We start from the raw sequence: 18,461 nt of genomic DNA on the forward strand, positions 1-18,461 counted from the left end.
TACAGTAGAGCCTCGAAAACTCGGCCTAATGTGGACCGAAGGGTGGTCGAGTTTGTGAAAATGCCTGGTTATCGGGAATGGGGTTAAAAAAAGGATAAGTATGCGTGTTTCCTCAGAAAATATTGTACTGTACTTGTATGTATTGTTTGCTCGAGAATACAACAGAGAATAAACTGCCCAAATACCCTTAAACAAAGAAAAAGTACGTCCTTTATGAAGGCATAGAGCCTTTACTAAATGAAAATTAATGAATACACTGTGTACAGTAATTTACCTGATAAGACAGACCTGAGAAAAATACTTTATGAAGCATAAAGCTGTCTATAATGAAAATTAATTATCTAAGGGTATTTTTGCCCTGCCAGGGTGTGGCCGAGTTATCCGGAGTGTCGGATTATCGAGTGCCGAGTTTTCGAGGCTCTACTGTACTATTTTTTCTGCCATAATAACTAACTTTTGTCTGTACCCCCTCCTAAACAACCTATGGAGTACCCCGGATTGGGAATCCCTGCTATAGGGGAAACGAATTAAAAAAAGTAATGGCCTAATTAGTACTAATTTCATTGCGGACATTATATTTTTAAAACAACACGTAGACGATTTTCAATCCGATCAACTTTCTTAGTAGCGAATTAGAATATGCAGATTGATCGCGTTGACGATCGAAATCGCACCAAATACTTGAAAATTGAGGCAGGTTTCATGTTTCAAATTTCATTTATTTTTCTTTTTTTATTTTATTCTTTTTAAGTCTTGAATACCTTTCATGAAAAGTATTTATTTATTTCTAGGATTTCGCAAACTTTAACAAATTTTTTCTTTGGGCCTACAAATGTATAATTTCTTAATGTAACAGTAATAGGAAAGCCATCCATACCATATTGAAAATAGACTTACATAAATAATGAGAATGTATTATTTTAATTTAAAAGATTTCACATGAATTCAAAAAGGAGTATTTTTAAAGTAATTTTTGCCATAAATGTTTATAATTAATTTAACTTCACTTAATTCTTGTGATGTTAATGAGAACAATATATAAATGTATTTTATTATTTAAATATAATAAATAGTGGTGAGTGATAGTTGTAGTGTATTGATTTGACATCAGTGGCACATTATAGCTTCATGGAACCCAAACAAATTTGAATCCAGGCTCCATGTACAGTGTTGACTTTAGACTTTTTTCTCTTAGGGAATTGTTTGAGGGAATATTTTCTTAAAATAGATTGGTTTGGGGCCTCAGGCAATTGTCTTTTTGCTCATAGTATAATACACCATTGATTGATAACTGTTGAATGGGGCAAAAAGCATTTGATATTCTAATGAATGTTTAACAACTTACTCATGATACTATCGAATACTTTTAAAACAGAAAAAGTTACATAAAGACTATATTTATATCTGAACTGTTATGTAAACTTTAATAATATAGATCAAAGTTAGATTTTTGCTTTTTTACTCTGGTCTGTTTGGGATCAACTTTCCTGCTCCCTAAATAAACATGGAACATTCATATTAGGCAGATATTATATGGCCAGCTTGATGCAACATTTCTTCTGTTGGGTTCATTCATAAACGGCCTGCCCCATTTTAAAGTTTAAATCTGTCTCCCCTTTGGTGGTCAAATATGGTCTCTAGCCTCACCCCAAAAATCCACGGTTTTCTCTTCAAGATCTCTTCAATTCCATGATTCTTTTTATGGAAAAGTTACATTATGTTGTCAAAATAAAATACAATGAAGAAATCAGATTTAGTAACACATGTTATACTTGGAATATATTTTTTATGCCCATGAATTATACTTTTTTTCATATTGACTCTATGTGTCTTTGATGCAAACTATGGCAATTTTTATTATTGCTAATTTTCTTTAAATCCATTGGAAGATTTAATTCAGCAGTATCTATTCATTTCTCTTCCTCCCACTCCTCCAAAGTTATAAATATTTTAGGACTTCATCTGTTAATTATAGATAATAATTAATTTTATATTAAAAATTATTGGATAAATTGTGCTATTATTGTCCAGAGTCAAATTCCTTTAAAGTAGAGTTTTTCAATCATTCAAATAACTAAAGGAATTATTTTATTTTCAATACACCAATGTCAGCATTGATGTTTAACTAACAGTTTTTTAAAACTGTGTGTTTCTGTACAGCCAACATGCTGAACAAAGAGGATAACATGGATTATAAATAGCACTGTCACTTAACACAGCTCATTACTGATATTTCAATAAAATCAGCTAATTTAATGAGTAACTATAAAAATATCAATATAGTATTAAACACTATGTAAATTTTAAAAGTCCCAAATTTATTTAATTTATTAAAATATAACCATGTTTTTTACTTTACAGTAAATGATATTTTGTGGTATTTTCTTAAACACCCCCTTCTCTTAAACAAGAACACTTGGTTTATGGATAAACCCTTTATCTGAAACTTGGGCTGGTCAGAGTTCTGGCTGAAATATGCACTACTTAACTTCAGTTTGAGAATCACTGTGTTTAGCAAGGTTCAGCCAAAATTATAAAAAAACATTATGAGTTTAATTTTTTTATTTATAATATCTGAACATTTTCAGTGAAGTGTTTAGCCATTACTCACAAATAATAATTAGATTACTTTTAATAAATTTATAAAGTAATATTTGAATAAAATTACTTTCTAATAACCATTTTAAACTTATTTTAGTTGATTTTATTTTCAATCAGTAATTTACCTGATAAGACAGACCTGAGAAAAATACTTTATGAAGCATAAAGCTGTCTATAATGAAAATTAATTATCTAAGGGTATTTTTGCCCTGCCAGGGTGTGGCCGAGTTATCCGGAGTGTCGGATTATCGAGTGCCGAGTTTTCGAGGCTCTACTGTACTATTTTTTCTGCCATAATAACTAACTTTTGTCTGTACCCCCTCCTAAACAACCTATGGAGTACCCCGGATTGGGAATCCCTGCTATAGGGGAAACGAATTAAAAAAAGTAATGGCCTAATTAGTACTAATTTCATTGCGGACATTATATTTTTAAAACAACACGTAGACGATTTTCAATCCGATCAACTTTCTTAGTAGCGAATTAGAATATGCAGATTGATCGCGTTGACGATCGAAATCGCACCAAATACTTGAAAATTGAGGCAGGTTTCATGTTTCAAATTTCATTTATTTTTCTTTTTTTATTTTATTCTTTTTAAGTCTTGAATACCTTTCATGAAAAGTATTTATTTATTTCTAGGATTTCGCAAACTTTAACAAATTTTTTCTTTGGGCCTACAAATGTATAATTTCTTAATGTAACAGTAATAGGAAAGCCATCCATACCATATTGAAAATAGACTTACATAAATAATGAGAATGTATTATTTTAATTTAAAAGATTTCACATGAATTCAAAAAGGAGTATTTTTAAAGTAATTTTTGCCATAAATGTTTATAATTAATTTAACTTCACTTAATTCTTGTGATGTTAATGAGAACAATATATAAATGTATTTTATTATTTAAATATAATAAATAGTGGTGAGTGATAGTTGTAGTGTATTGATTTGACATCAGTGGCACATTATAGCTTCATGGAACCCAAACAAATTTGAATCCAGGCTCCATGTACAGTGTTGACTTTAGACTTTTTTCTCTTAGGGAATTGTTTGAGGGAATATTTTCTTAAAATAGATTGGTTTGGGGCCTCAGGCAATTGTCTTTTTGCTCATAGTATAATACACCATTGATTGATAACTGTTGAATGGGGCAAAAAGCATTTGATATTCTAATGAATGTTTAACAACTTACTCATGATACTATCGAATACTTTTAAAACAGAAAAAGTTACATAAAGACTATATTTATATCTGAACTGTTATGTAAACTTTAATAATATAGATCAAAGTTAGATTTTTGCTTTTTTACTCTGGTCTGTTTGGGATCAACTTTCCTGCTCCCTAAATAAACATGGAACATTCATATTAGGCAGATATTATATGGCCAGCTTGATGCAACATTTCTTCTGTTGGGTTCATTCATAAACGGCCTGCCCCATTTTAAAGTTTAAATCTGTCTCCCCTTTGGTGGTCAAATATGGTCTCTAGCCTCACCCCAAAAATCCACGGTTTTCTCTTCAAGATCTCTTCAATTCCATGATTCTTTTTATGGAAAAGTTACATTATGTTGTCAAAATAAAATACAATGAAGAAATCAGATTTAGTAACACATGTTATACTTGGAATATATTTTTTATGCCCATGAATTATACTTTTTTTCATATTGACTCTATGTGTCTTTGATGCAAACTATGGCAATTTTTATTATTGCTAATTTTCTTTAAATCCATTGGAAGATTTAATTCAGCAGTATCTATTCATTTCTCTTCCTCCCACTCCTCCAAAGTTATAAATATTTTAGGACTTCATCTGTTAATTATAGATAATAATTAATTTTATATTAAAAATTATTGGATAAATTGTGCTATTATTGTCCAGAGTCAAATTCCTTTAAAGTAGAGTTTTTCAATCATTCAAATAACTAAAGGAATTATTTTATTTTCAATACACCAATGTCAGCATTGATGTTTAACTGACAGTTTTTTAAAACTGTGTGTTTCTGTACAGCCAACATGCTGAACAAAGAGGATAACATGGATTATAAATAGCACTGTCACTTAACACAGCTCATTACTGATATTTCAATAAAATCAGCTAATTTAATGAGTAACTATAAAAATATCAATATAGTATTAAACACTATGTAAATTTTAAAAGTCCCAAATTTATTTAATTTATTAAAATATAACCATGTTTTTTACTTTACAGTAAATGATATTTTGTGGTATTTTCTTAAACACCCCCTTCTCTTAAACAAGAACACTTGGTTTATGGATAAACCCTTTATCTGAAACTTGGGCTGGTCAGAGTTCTGGCTGAAATATGCACTACTTAACTTCAGTTTGAGAATCACTGTGTTTAGCAAGGTTCAGCCAAAATTATAAAAAAAACATTATGAGTTTAATTTTTTTATTTATAATATCTGAACATTTTCAGTGAAGTGTTTAGCCATTACTCACAAATAATAATTAGATTACTTTTAATAAATTTATAAAGTAATATTTGAATAAAATTACTTTCTAATAACCATTTTAAACTTATTTTAGTTGATTTTATTTTCAATAGAAAACAATCGAAAATTTGGCAAAAACACTTGAATATGAATCTCGGCTATCTAAGAGCCATGCTGAAAAAATTAAAAGAGATATTAGATCAGGTACTTTTAATACAAAAAAGTCACGTCCAATACCAGACATTTCTTGTATATACAAGGATCCTTTTAAAGACAGTGAACTTTTAAAAATGAAACGAAAGAAGGAACTTGAGACCGAATACAAGAAAAGGATGTGAGTAATAAATTAATATTTTAGTAAATTAAAAAAGTTTATTAAACAAATTTAAATACAGATCCAAATTTGAAAAAAATGTAAAAAATATCTTAGAATTAATTGCATTAATATTGTTAATTACAGTGATTAATTACATTTATGTGAAATATTTAAATTTCAATACTATGTTTTAATTATTTACTATTTTAATTAATTCAAGATAGCAGCTGCAAGATAAATCTTAAATCTTTCAAGATTTATCTTGAAAGATTTAAGATAAGCAGCTGCAAGATAAATCTTAAATCTTTCAAGATTTATCTTGCAGCTGCTGTTATAATTCATGTTTAAAAAATATTTTATTGGGTTTACATTGTGGTAGATTTTAAAATAAACAATTTATGGAATTTAATATACAATCCTGGCTAAGCCCTATATGAGTTTACTGTAGCAAATTTTTCTTTTGTGTTAAATAATTTGTATAAAATCTTCTCCTGTACATGTCATTATTCTCTCTTATCAATTCTGAATATATTCCAATGTTCTTTCACTTATAAATAAGTTTTGCTACTTGTAATGGAAGTTCATAAGTGCAGGAACATTGGTTAGGATAAATTTGGACTTTTCCATAGTACCTTTTGTATGCATCAGGAAACCAAGAGCAGAAACTAACCAATTTTTTTTATCCAACCACAACCACTGTATTTTATTTAAAAGTTCACTAAACATGTGAAAATGATTTCAAATAAAAAAAGCACTGATATATTTATAAAAAGAAATTAATTTTAGAAATATTATAAACTAAGATTTATATATCTAAATTGTTTTTTGTAGTATTTTATATTATTTTATGAGAAAGCAAAGAATTCAAACTTGATTATTTCATATAAAAATGATAATTATGTATCGATATTTTTAAAATTTAAAAAATATGGCTGATATATCTTATTGTAAAGTCTTATAAAATTTTTAAAACATATTTGTCATTTTAGAAAAGAAAGAATTATTCAAATACAAAATATGAAGGAAAAAGTAACACCTAAATGCCAATGTTCTAAAGAACTTCCACATGAAAATGAAGTAAGATATTTCAAATAAAATTTTTATTGTATTCTGTTAAAAAAAGTATTAATAGTACTTATTGGTTAGCAGGGCATGAGTCAATTGATGCAATCTAACCTAAACCTGACCTACCCACTTGGGAAATCTTCTCTGAACCAATTATCAACCTAATACATGTGAGTTGGATTGCATCAATTGACTGGCACCCTTCTAACTGGAAAGTACTGTATAAATTAATGAAAGCAGAAATTTTTAATGAGTTTAAAATGTATAAATTTTAAAAATTTATGTTTAAGTATGCATTTCAGGCCTCTAACCATCATTAGTTTCCACTGATGTGTAATTTTTATCAGTGGCAACTGATCAACACCAAAGGCATAATGCAAAAAATGCTGCAAATCAGTAATATTGTTGTATGAGTAAAAAGCATGCAAGTCTTTTATTGCTTATTTGAGTGTAGACAATTGCTATTACAATCATAACACAGAAAATGGTAAGACGTACAATGTACTTTGAGAAGAAAGACAAAAAAATACTTGATACTAGAACAAGAGCATCTGTAGAATTGAGCCAGGAAGACAATTGGCCGTCCTGAGATTTGCTTTATTTTTTCTATTTTTTTTTGCTGTTGTTTTGAAAAAAATTTATAAAGTAATGGTATACATGTAAAAAATGTATTTTATTGGTCATTACACTGAAATAACTGTGTTTGAGTACTTACTCTGGTAGAAGATTATGATATAACAGATTAAACTCATAGAAACAGTTATGAGAAGAAAGAGCTAAAGATTATACAACTAGTCTAATGCTAGATAAGGGAGAATAAAAGGAAATGACTGTGACTAACAGTTCTTTAAGAAATTTCCATTAATGTCACCAATCTTTTATTATGTAATAGAGAAACATGTTACAAAATTTTTATGACATAACAAAAATATATATGTATAGATGCTACATTTATTAATAAGTTCAACTGTATTCTAACATTAGGCTGCGTACATACTAGGCATTTTTAAACGCATGTTTTAAAGAACCAAGAGTTCTACATAGGCGTACACACTCAAACGCGCGCTTATAGACTTTTCTTAAAACGCACGTTTTTCCGGCGCTTTAGTAAAACTCTTGGTTCTTTAAAACGCGCGTTTAAAAATGCCTAGTGTGTACGCAGCCTTATAGTCTATCTGCAATAAGATAGTTCTTGCAGTTTTCATTGAAATTCTGTATTGAATTGTTTTTGCAATAAAGCTTTTCCTCTTTTCTTTAGGAATGTTTGATTAAATTCTAGTTATTAAAGTCTAGGCAAACTTATCATTTAATTTTATATTTAAAGTTGAAATCTATAGATAACTAGAAGAGAAAGATAAACATTGTTATTTTGTCTTCTCTTTACATCATTTATTTATTGTAGATAAAAAAATATAATTATACTCTCATCAATACTTAACCAAGAGTGAAACATTTTGCATCTTACTATTTGTTAAGTAAGTACATAGCTATTTGCTACTTAATGAAATATCACACTTATCAACTCCAATTTAAAACATTAAGAATTAAAAATTATAAAAGATATTCTACAATATAATCTGAGACAATAATTTTTGTCATGTAATTGTTTTATTCTTTTATTAGTTTGAAAAATTACTTATTAAATGTTTTTTTTTACTTTTAGTTAAAGAAGTTATCATCAATATAAAATTGATTAATTTTATTAAATTATTTGTACTCTATCTTATTTATTAAAAGAAAAAATATATTAATAGTTGCTCAAAATAATCACAGTTTCAACTTTAACAATAACAATGAAGTGATAATGTTAAAGAAGTAATAAATTTCAGCATTTAGAAATGCTATGAGCATGACATAAAAATATCCAGCAATGAATTGTGTAACTTTTCCAGTGAAACATTAAAATTGCATGTTGCACCATCTGTTATGATATTTTATTGAAAAACGTTTTATATTATTATTATTATGTTGGGTTTTGTGAGTTATAGTCAGTTGACACCAGTGGCTGTGTACTATGCCAGAACAGAGTCGAGGCATAGTAACCAAAACAAGACAAAAATTAAATAAGTGTGTCAGTGTGTGTGTCTGTATCCAGGAATTTCCTAACAATATGATATGTATTCAATATAGTGGCCTTCTGTAGTGTGATGTATGTATTTCTATTCAATTGTAATGTTCCCAGGCTTTTGTGTAGTGTGTGTGGTATCACACCTGTACAGGAGAGAACGACAGGTACAATAAGCACCCTTTCCATCCTCCACAGATGCCTTATTTCCTGGGCGAGTACTTGCTAATTTTTTCAGTGCATGTGTTTTGTATATTGTGAGTGTTTGGAATGGCTATGTCTATAATGTGTGATTTTATTGTGTTTGTCAATGAGTGTGATGTCTGGTCTGTTGTGGTAAATTGTTTTATCTGTAATTATGGCTCTGTCATAGTACATTTTGTGCATGTTATTTTCCAATACTGTCTATGGGATGTATTTATAGTATGGTTCATGGATGTCTAATAATTTGTGTTTCTTTGTAAGCTCTTGGTGTATTATATTTGCTACTTGATTATGTCTGTGCCAACAGCTTGTAACCAGAAGAGATGTACTGTATAGTTTCTGGCTTGATGTGACATTTTTTGCATGTGTCGTTTGTGAGTGTTGTATCTTTGAGCAGTGCCGGCCTGAGGAAAGTTTTAGGATGGAGCGAGATCGTATTATGACGCCCCCCTTGGTTGCCCCTAATTTATACCCTTTAATTTTTTTTACCACTGAGGTGCCCCCTAGGACTTAGCGCCTGGAGCGGCTGCTCCGTTTGCCCTATAGTAGGGCCAGCTCTGTCTTTGAGTATGTGTTTTCTGTAGATTTTAGTATTTATGACCTGATCCTATATGGCAATCATAAATCTTCCATCTCCCCAAAGAGGCATCCTTGAGCTAACCAGCTGTTTGATGCAGTTTTGTCAACAAAATCCTGATCCAGGTTGTAGGGATGCCTGTAATGGAGCCCACGATTACTTAATGGTGTCTATGCTGTTTATATGTTGTGTCGTAAACATATGTTATGAGTGTAAATTTAATGGTGTGTTATTTGAATCTGCTTAAGTTAGTGCTTTACGTAACTGTGATTTTTCCTGTTTTTTAAAGAAAAACTCTCAGTGTCTGTATTAGTTTGTAGTATAGGTTTACTATGTCGATCAGGCCACGTCTGCCATCTTTATGTGGAAGGGTTAATCTAATGCTGATTTAGGATTATAATTATTATTATTAAAATGGCAAAATCCTTAATTTTGAGAGTAGAGATCAGCTTTATAAAAAATAATCGTAAATGCTTATAAGGAGTAAAATTTTCATTAAGTCTGACCCCACTTGAGATACAATACATATCTCTTCTATCTCCTCACAACATCTTAACCTTCAACCACCAAAGTTTAGTAGCATTAATCCCATTCATACACAAACCTCCCTGAAAAATTTCAGAAATTTTCAACAAATCATTTCAACAAACATTTTCAACAAAATTTTCAAAAAATGTAAAAATCTTGGGGGATTCAATTTTTGACTGATTGCCATACTTTCCATCTGTTGTATGTAACATGTGGGAAAGTAATAATTTTTATTTTTATTATACATGCTTTTGAATCAAGATGCTTTCTGTGGTCTCAAAATATATATAAATAAGTATATTTATAACAGGTCTTATTAGTAGTATATATTTATTGTGCATATTTCTTTAAATAAATATTTATACATTAAGCAATGAAAATTATTATTAATAATTTTAAATGAATTTTCTTTTTTAGTATTATCAAAACATAATTCGTAATAGTGCACTAAGTGTGCCAATTTCACCAATATCAGTAGAATGGATGAATAAAATTCAAAGTTTTATACCAATGCGATTAAAAAGAAATCCTCAGATGAAAGAATTTTTAGCATGTGAAATGTTAAAATTTAAAGATGAATATCAAATTGGAATGAGAGAGGCTGTGGGTGAGTAGTTATAAAATTATATTATTAATATATTGGCTTATGTATGATATCTATGGAATTCTTTTGGAATTCAATAATTTGTAGGGACAATTTTATTTAAAAATATAAATATATCTATATATGAAACTAATAGTTTAAAATTCAATAATAACACTGGTCTACATCAAGTTTGCTGACTCCAGGCTGACAGTTGATTATTAGTAATTTGAGGGTGCTGAACCTAAAAATCATATCAATTTTTCTTAATCAGGTTAGATTTCCCTATAAGATGGTAAAGAAAGGTAATGTTACATGTCACTTTACTAATGCTTTGGTCAGAGAAAAAGCTTTAGCTTTGAAATACCAATGGTGTGGTGAGAGCAACAAAACCATGTTAATGACTGCTATTTTTGTATGGTGAATGTATTAGGCTTCATTCCCTACAATATCCTAACTTACCCTATGCCATAAGACCTATTCCTCACTGCAATGAAATCCCTATAACTATTTTCACCAAATTTTTGAGTTCAAGCAATGAAGATTCAAGTGTACTTGCAATTGCAGATAATAATGATTAGGGTTTTGTGTTGTCAAACAATCAAATCAGAAGGTGCAAGCCTTTTACTCTAGCTGAGTTGAATGATCTTTATCTGATCTTTAACACCATGAACAGCATGGAGAAGGTTGCTTGGTATGCAAGTTTTGATGTTATTACAAACATTTTTTGCAACTTTGCAGCATACAACTACAAGGTTCTGGTTGAAACTTTGTTGACAGCTTTTCAGAGATTTAGGAGTAAACATGAGTGTAAACAAAAATTTTCTTCTGCTTCAGTTATTGGACTTCAATTTGAAAAAATTGTAGACCTATAAATTTTCACTGTTGTCTGCCTGTCCTTCTTTAATCTTGAGAATGGTGTTAGATAGATGAAAGTCAAAGTTAGGGGCAGGAGGTCTTGATTAACTATACACAAACTTCCATTTTGGGCTGGAAGACACGTTAGTTTAATTCAAAAATTTTCTCTTGAATAGAGTTAGATACATGACAGCATGACTTCAGTGTTAATAGGAAAAATATGATGTACAGGAGCAAGACACTACTAACCATTAAGTATTGATACATTGTGAGGGAAACTTGCAGCTCAGAATCGTGATGTTTTCACAATAAATAATTGCTTGTTATCTTGAGCTTTTCACTTTTCTTTCAAAGTAATTAAAGTAATAAAAAACTTAATTGTATGAGGAATGTTCATCTAAGTTAGCATTCTGCTAGACACATATATGTTAAAAAGATCAACCAATCTTGAAAGCCGCAGTTTTACTAAAGATTTCCATTGGATCTTACATTAAATTTAACACTTCTATCCTTGTTTTTATGGAATGATGTTATGGTAATATAACATGTATAACTATTCTAGATATGCATAATATATCCAACTAATGAACATTGTAGAAACTTTTTGTAAATGTGAAAAATTTTTATAATAAATTGTATATGTAGAGAATTTAGGATTGACATTTTTAGATATTAATGAAAAAAACATCAATATTTAAAAAAAAATTATAACTAGTAAAATTTTATAATACCTTATTTTTTTAAGAAATTTTTGCAGGTAAGTGATTTAGTGTTAGGATATTATAAAATTTACTATAAAAGTATTACATTACATATAAAAATGTAAACTTATAAATAAAACTAGCTGTTTGACGCAGTTTTGTCAACAAAATCCTGGGCCAGGTCAAAAGGATGCTTGCCATGGAGTGCCTTTCGAGCCCATGATTGCTTGATGGTGTCTATACTTTTTATATGTCGTGTCCATATGATATGAGTGTAAGTCTAATGGTGTGTTATTTGTCTGTTAGAGTTACTGCTTTATGAAACTTGTTTTTTGTAGAAATTTCAAACTTAGAAAACCTTATATTACATTCTTTACATAAATTTTTACTGTAAACTGTCATAATGTTTGAAAAAATTAAAATTTTAATATTGATAGATGTAAGAATTATTAAGAAAATAATATATGCTGGAATAAAATGTTTGTAAGTTTTTTAAAGTAAGGTATAAGGAATATAATTAAACCGTTCGTTCTTATATATACAGTATATATATAACTTCGTTCGTAATATAGATTCAAATTTCAGAAAATTTTAAAATCACGACATTTTCTTGTGTAATAATTCAGAGAGTATTCAAATCAACATATCTAAACTTAGTATTGTCTATATAAAATAAGTATATAGATATTTAGCTTAATCGTTATTAATAACAAAACAAACAACGAACGGTCACTACTCGTAACTGGAGGATTATTAACGATCACTCATGAAAAACTTGACTATTAAAACTGAAAAATACGCTTTGTAAAATCTGATTAGCTTTGATTTACAGTTTTAAACCTTGAAAGACTCTTAGAACTATGACAACACATAAATGACATAAAGTAATAATAAATATTTTAATTAACGTTGATTCTACAGGCGACGCAAAACCGCTGGCATGGCTTTTAGCGATCCGACATTTTGATATAAAAGTTATACATCGGGAATGCCGTGGGTACACAGACACATAGGTTATCAACTTCTGAAATTTCCGAACTTATCAGGGAGGATTAAGAAGTAGGTAGGTGGCAGTACAGGGAAAGAATTTTCTTTCCATAGCTATTCTCATGGTTAACAGTGGCGGACTACAGATCAGGTGCAAGAAGCGCGTGCTTGGGGCCTCCGAAAGATAGCAGCTTCAGAAAGAAATGCATTCTGCAAACTTCAGGCACAAATATCATTTTCATATAGACAAATTGCCGTTTGTCAAATTACAAACGGCTTTGTAAAAAGTTTTAATGCTTAATAACTGACCAATAAAATTTCCTTTTCGACTGTGTGAAAATATCTTAAGTTATAAATAATGTTTAAAATTACAGCATTTGTGCGTTTACGTACAGTACCTACTATCCAGTCAAATAAGCGCTGGATCTCTTGTCTACTTCAAACGAATAAAATGTTCTGCATAATTGGCGTTTTCAGTGTCGAATTTTTATACAGAAAATATTATCATGTAAGTATCCGTATATTGTATTATTGTTTATGCTATATACAGCATTTTTTTTAAAATTGTGATTATTGGTTATTAGAGTCGACAGCAAGGATTCATTCAAAACAGTAAAATTCACTGCATTAAATTAATTGATCAGAATATTTTATTAAGTAATATATTGATTTGATAGTATTACTTAGTAGGCCTATTTAAAACAAAGGGACCTCAAAACTAGGCTGCTCTTGAAGCACTCAAGTGCTTAATCCACTATGGTAGTTATATTGTAATTTTATATCCTATCAAAAATGCTTATTCAAAAATAATAAATCTTAATAAATCATTCAAGTTGGATTTTTTAATTTAAAAAAATGAATGAATAAAAGCGAAAAATATGATATTTTTCGTTATTGTTAAAAATATATTCCTCAACAATACGAAATAGTCTATTGTTGGTTTATTGTTGCTCTGCGTTATTGGAAGTCGAGTAACTGCGCTTAGAAAAGAAATTTTGCTTATTTCATTCATATTGCGATAACTTCAATTAAATATTGTAAGTATTTCGATCTTCATTAATGTATTAACTCCTGAATACATAAATACAAGAAAGATTTTGAGAATATAAACGCATATTTTTTAATATTCGCTAAATATACTAAAATTAATTTTTTAAATTCATTGTTTGCCATAATTTATTATTACTCGTTCACTTATTTTTATTATTTTAATGTTTTATTTATTATAATAAATGAATAATGTTTATTTTAAATATAAATTTTATTTTATTATTTCGTAAGGAATAAATAATCAAACAGTATTATAATTCATTAATTTTTAAATTTTTTTTCAAGGTTACGATGTTACTTTATGGATACCGACGATTAATCATTATCGGAGCCATATTATTTCTATCTATATGGCGTTTGTCAACTTTTATACACAGTCTGATTGGGATTGTTGTATATATTTCGAGAATAATATATATTCTGCGAACGAGTCGCCAATTAGACTTAGCTCGATCTCACGAAAGGTCGAGACAGAAGTTTTCTCACTATCAAAATGTGGATCGAAATCACTCAAATTCGAGTGATTATTATAATGAAAAAGAAATATACGATAAAGTAAATGATGAGTTGAGGAATTCAGAGAAATTTGGTTCAATTAAACCAAAATATTCATTTAATTATATTAGATATAAAGTATCAGCATTAGAATATGTATTAAGGATGATATTAACTGCAAAAAGAAAAACAGTTAAAATAGCACATCCAGATAATTTTAAATCATCTTTATCTATTGACAAGTATGAATTTATATATTCATTGTCAAATAAAGAGAAAGCAAAAACTGATCTTCGTGGTGTCAGTACTGTATCAGCCGCTTTAAAAGAAACAGGGAAAAGATCTTTAAGAGAAGTAAATGAACCAAAAAATTCAAAACGTAGGCGATTAATGGATAAAATGCAAACGAACAGTTCCATTAATCAGTTTGGTAAACAAAAGTCTCCTAAAAATGTGGAGAAAATATGTGAAAGCAATTATTCAATGACCATTCCAACAATATTAAAAAAGGTATCTTACCGAAGAAATCTTCCTCTATATACCTCTCTTCAAACAAATATACAAATTGCACCTATACCTGCTCATTTTCCTACATTAGAAGAACATAATAAAGATAGGAAAATCGAAGAAAAACGATTGGAATGGTTGTTATCTGCAGTAAAAGAAGCCTGCGAGATGAAAGATCGTAGAAAGAAGAATGCACCAACAAAAATTGCAACCAATACTGCTGTCACCACAACCTTATTTTCTATTGCAAATTCTGTTCTGTTCTGTGATTTCTGCTACTAGCAGTTCCAGTGTACCTACAGTTACATCATCTTGGTTGGTAACAGAAAGAACAATGGTAAATATGATACCTATTATTACTGTGCCGTCACCAAGAAAGTATGGATATAACTATTGTTAGTACCAAAAGAACGGTCACTATTTTGGAGGATTATTAGTGATCACGTTTGAAAAACTTGACTGTTGAAACTGAAAGAAAGTGTGTGATTAGCTTGGATTTACAAGTTTCAAGCGTGAAAGACTCTCGGGACTATGAACAATGGATAAAGGAAGGAACGCGTGACTCATTGCGTTGAATTCTAATTCTAACAAAAATTGAATTCGGGTGTTTGTACTGTATATAAATAACGTAACGTATTCGTCTAATTTTAAAAATTCATATTGTTATTACTTTTTACAAAATTCAATAAAAATCGAATATGGGGCGTATTTGTATTTTATCAATTGCTACATACATACAAACAGTAATAACATTCATAACTTTTATCGATGATTTTTTAAAATTATTATTACATATTAATGATTTATTTATGGTGTATATTTTATAATTTTTGAAATTATTCCGCGCCTGCTATTAACACGCTTTGTTAGCAAATCCGTTTCGGTACTTTAGAAAATATTAACTTAATTCAAACAAATTACCGCATTTCCTCAATTCTATGACGTGCCATACGTTTAAAATCGAATTATAATTGTTTTAATCAAGGAAAATTATTTACATAATCAATTTTATTCAGTAACTAGCTTACCCGTCGCGCATTGCTGCGATCTCAGAAGAAAGGAAATTCAAGCAAACTTGTTATGATAAAATTCAATTTACATTTTATCATTTTCATTGAAACTTATTATTATTATTCATTTTCATCGGGAAAACATTTCAAAGTGTCGTTTCAATTTTATTTATTTATTGGAGTGCTTTGTGGATTCACGATATTTTTTGTTTTTCCGTCTGGTGCGTGCACGAATAAATCGGAAGGCTTTTCGACGCGTGAGCCGGCCACATACAATTGTCCATGCGAGAAACACGGATTCTCCAAATTTAGCCCACACACTCGCTGCGATTGTCAGAAGTGCGATATTCCCCATTTTTATATATATTTTTAAATCCTTTATAATTTTAATTATTTAATTGCTCCTTCCTCTCTTCCTTGGCGTGTTGTGAAATTTCTGATAGTTGGATAATAAACCGTTTTATTGTAATTTGTCTTTTTAAATTATTTTGAGTCGATATTAAAATTTGAAAAAGGGGGATACCTAGATCGGTAAAATAGGCGAATTTCTTCCTACAACTTCGGTCGTTGTTCGGGGTACAGTTAAGATTTTAACGAAGTTCGAGCGAATACATAATTAGCAAAAAAAGTCGAACTAAAGTGATTAAACAAAAATTATAAATATCGTAAATAACAGTTCACAAATGCATATATAGAGATATTTTTTGAAAGGAGGAAATGGTCTTCACAATTTGAAATCGATCGAACACACTGTGCGCGAACGCTCGTGTAAACGCGCGCCATCTATCATAGGATAATTGTACTTCGTGGGAGTGTATTAAAAAATTAAAAAAACTTTTCAAAGCTTCATGGCAATCGTACTATGCCACAAACCTTCGCCGGAGTATATTAAACAACTTCCCAAAGTTTCACGGCAATCGGATAAACGGTGTGGTAATGCATGAAGGAGAGACACACACACACACACATACTGTACATTCATTTTTATATATATAGATAATAATGATCTATATTTCTCGCATATAAATTTTATTCCTATATATGTTTTAAACTATAATTTTTAATTTGTGAGATTGATATATTAATCTTTCTACTTTTATTTTTAGTTAAAACAGTCATTAACGTCAAACACAAAGAGGAACAAATAAATATTATAAGGTAAAACTTATTTTTGTAAAATTCTAATGACAATATAATTTATTTGTAAACATCACTATTTTTAATATTCTTTTATATTTTATGTAGTAAGTAAATTATTTTTTTTCAAAAATAATAAAAAAATGAAAACAACATATTTTATTGTAAAATAAATAACCACGAAGCTAAATACAATAAAGAAGAAACAAAAACTAGTAAAGTACTTTAACAGAACATATATCATCATAAACTTGAAAATGCTTTCCAGCTTATGCAGCTATAATGAAGATTACTTTAGGTTTAGCATTTGAATAGACTTGTCTGAAGATGAACATAAGATTGAAAGTGCTTGCATGATTGTGAGAATGATATTTGATCCATTTAAATCATTTATAAAAGTGCTGTAATTTTGTACAAATAACCCATTGATTATCTCTGTTTGAAAGATAATTTGAAATAGGGAAGCATGTTATGCAATGGGGTTGGTTTTATATGCTGATTTTAATTTCCAATGACAGATTAAAACAAAAGAATATTAATGGTTTAAATAAGTATTAAAATCATTGACCGTTAACAAAATTCTAAAAATAATTGATGATACATTACAATAACACAACTCATTGTTCTTGTCATTCTCTAGTGACAAGTGTCTCACTTCAAGCTTTACATTGCATTTCAAAGCTCAATGCAAAGTGGTTATCAAATGGAAAGATCCACATTTTATAGTTTTAATTTTATCTTTCCTTTCTTCTTTTTTAATTATATTTTTATACTTTAGTCTCATTTTAATGTTATAATTATGATTAAATACAATTATTTCTATTATAATAAATTAATAAAAATAGAAATCAGTATACAGTCTTCTGAGTGCATGTTTTTATCTATTTTCATTCTGGAAATACTTTTTAATTTATCTTTCATATATCTCAGCATTGCAAAGAAATTTATGAAAAGAAATATTTGATGTTTTCCCTTTTCTAAATTTGAAAAAAAGAAAAAAATAATATACTTTGGGGATTTAAAACTATATTTTCCTATGTAGATTGATGTTGTATTAACAACCAGATTAGTGCCTCTAATGATGAAATATAGAAATTGAATTACCATGTGAATACAATGACTAAGAACAGCTCTTTTTGAGATAGTGCTATAATCCTTAGTATTTAATATAAAGAAGACTTTGTTAATAATTCCAAGAAATTTATATTTAATTGGTGATAAATAAAATGTAATAATATCAAAACTTATATTTTAAAAATTTTGAAATTCAAAGCGGCTATAATATCAAATAACTTTTGTTTTCAAATTATTTGTTATATTA

The 18,461-nt window shown here is 29.0% G+C and overlaps 1 protein-coding gene across 1 annotated transcript in view; it reads left to right on the plus strand.

Annotated features, from left to right (window-relative positions):
• The window catches only part of LOC111633421, a 39,816-nt gene that overhangs the window by 4,149 nt on the left and 17,206 nt on the right, over positions 1 to 18,461 (plus strand). The window contains exons 2-5 of the mRNA XM_023377984.1: positions 5,171 to 5,391; positions 6,363 to 6,450; positions 10,230 to 10,419; positions 17,110 to 17,161. Coding sequence (XP_023233752.1) covers positions 5,171 to 5,391; positions 6,363 to 6,450; positions 10,230 to 10,419; positions 17,110 to 17,161 — 551 coding nt within the window. The remainder of the gene's footprint in view (positions 1 to 5,170; positions 5,392 to 6,362; positions 6,451 to 10,229; positions 10,420 to 17,109; positions 17,162 to 18,461) is intronic.

The sequence above is a fragment of the Centruroides sculpturatus genome, unplaced genomic scaffold (assembly GCF_000671375.1).
Source record: "Centruroides sculpturatus isolate CEXI.00-Female unplaced genomic scaffold, Cexi_2.0 scaffold571, whole genome shotgun sequence".
Classification (NCBI taxonomy): Eukaryota; Metazoa; Arthropoda; class Arachnida; order Scorpiones; family Buthidae; genus Centruroides; species Centruroides sculpturatus.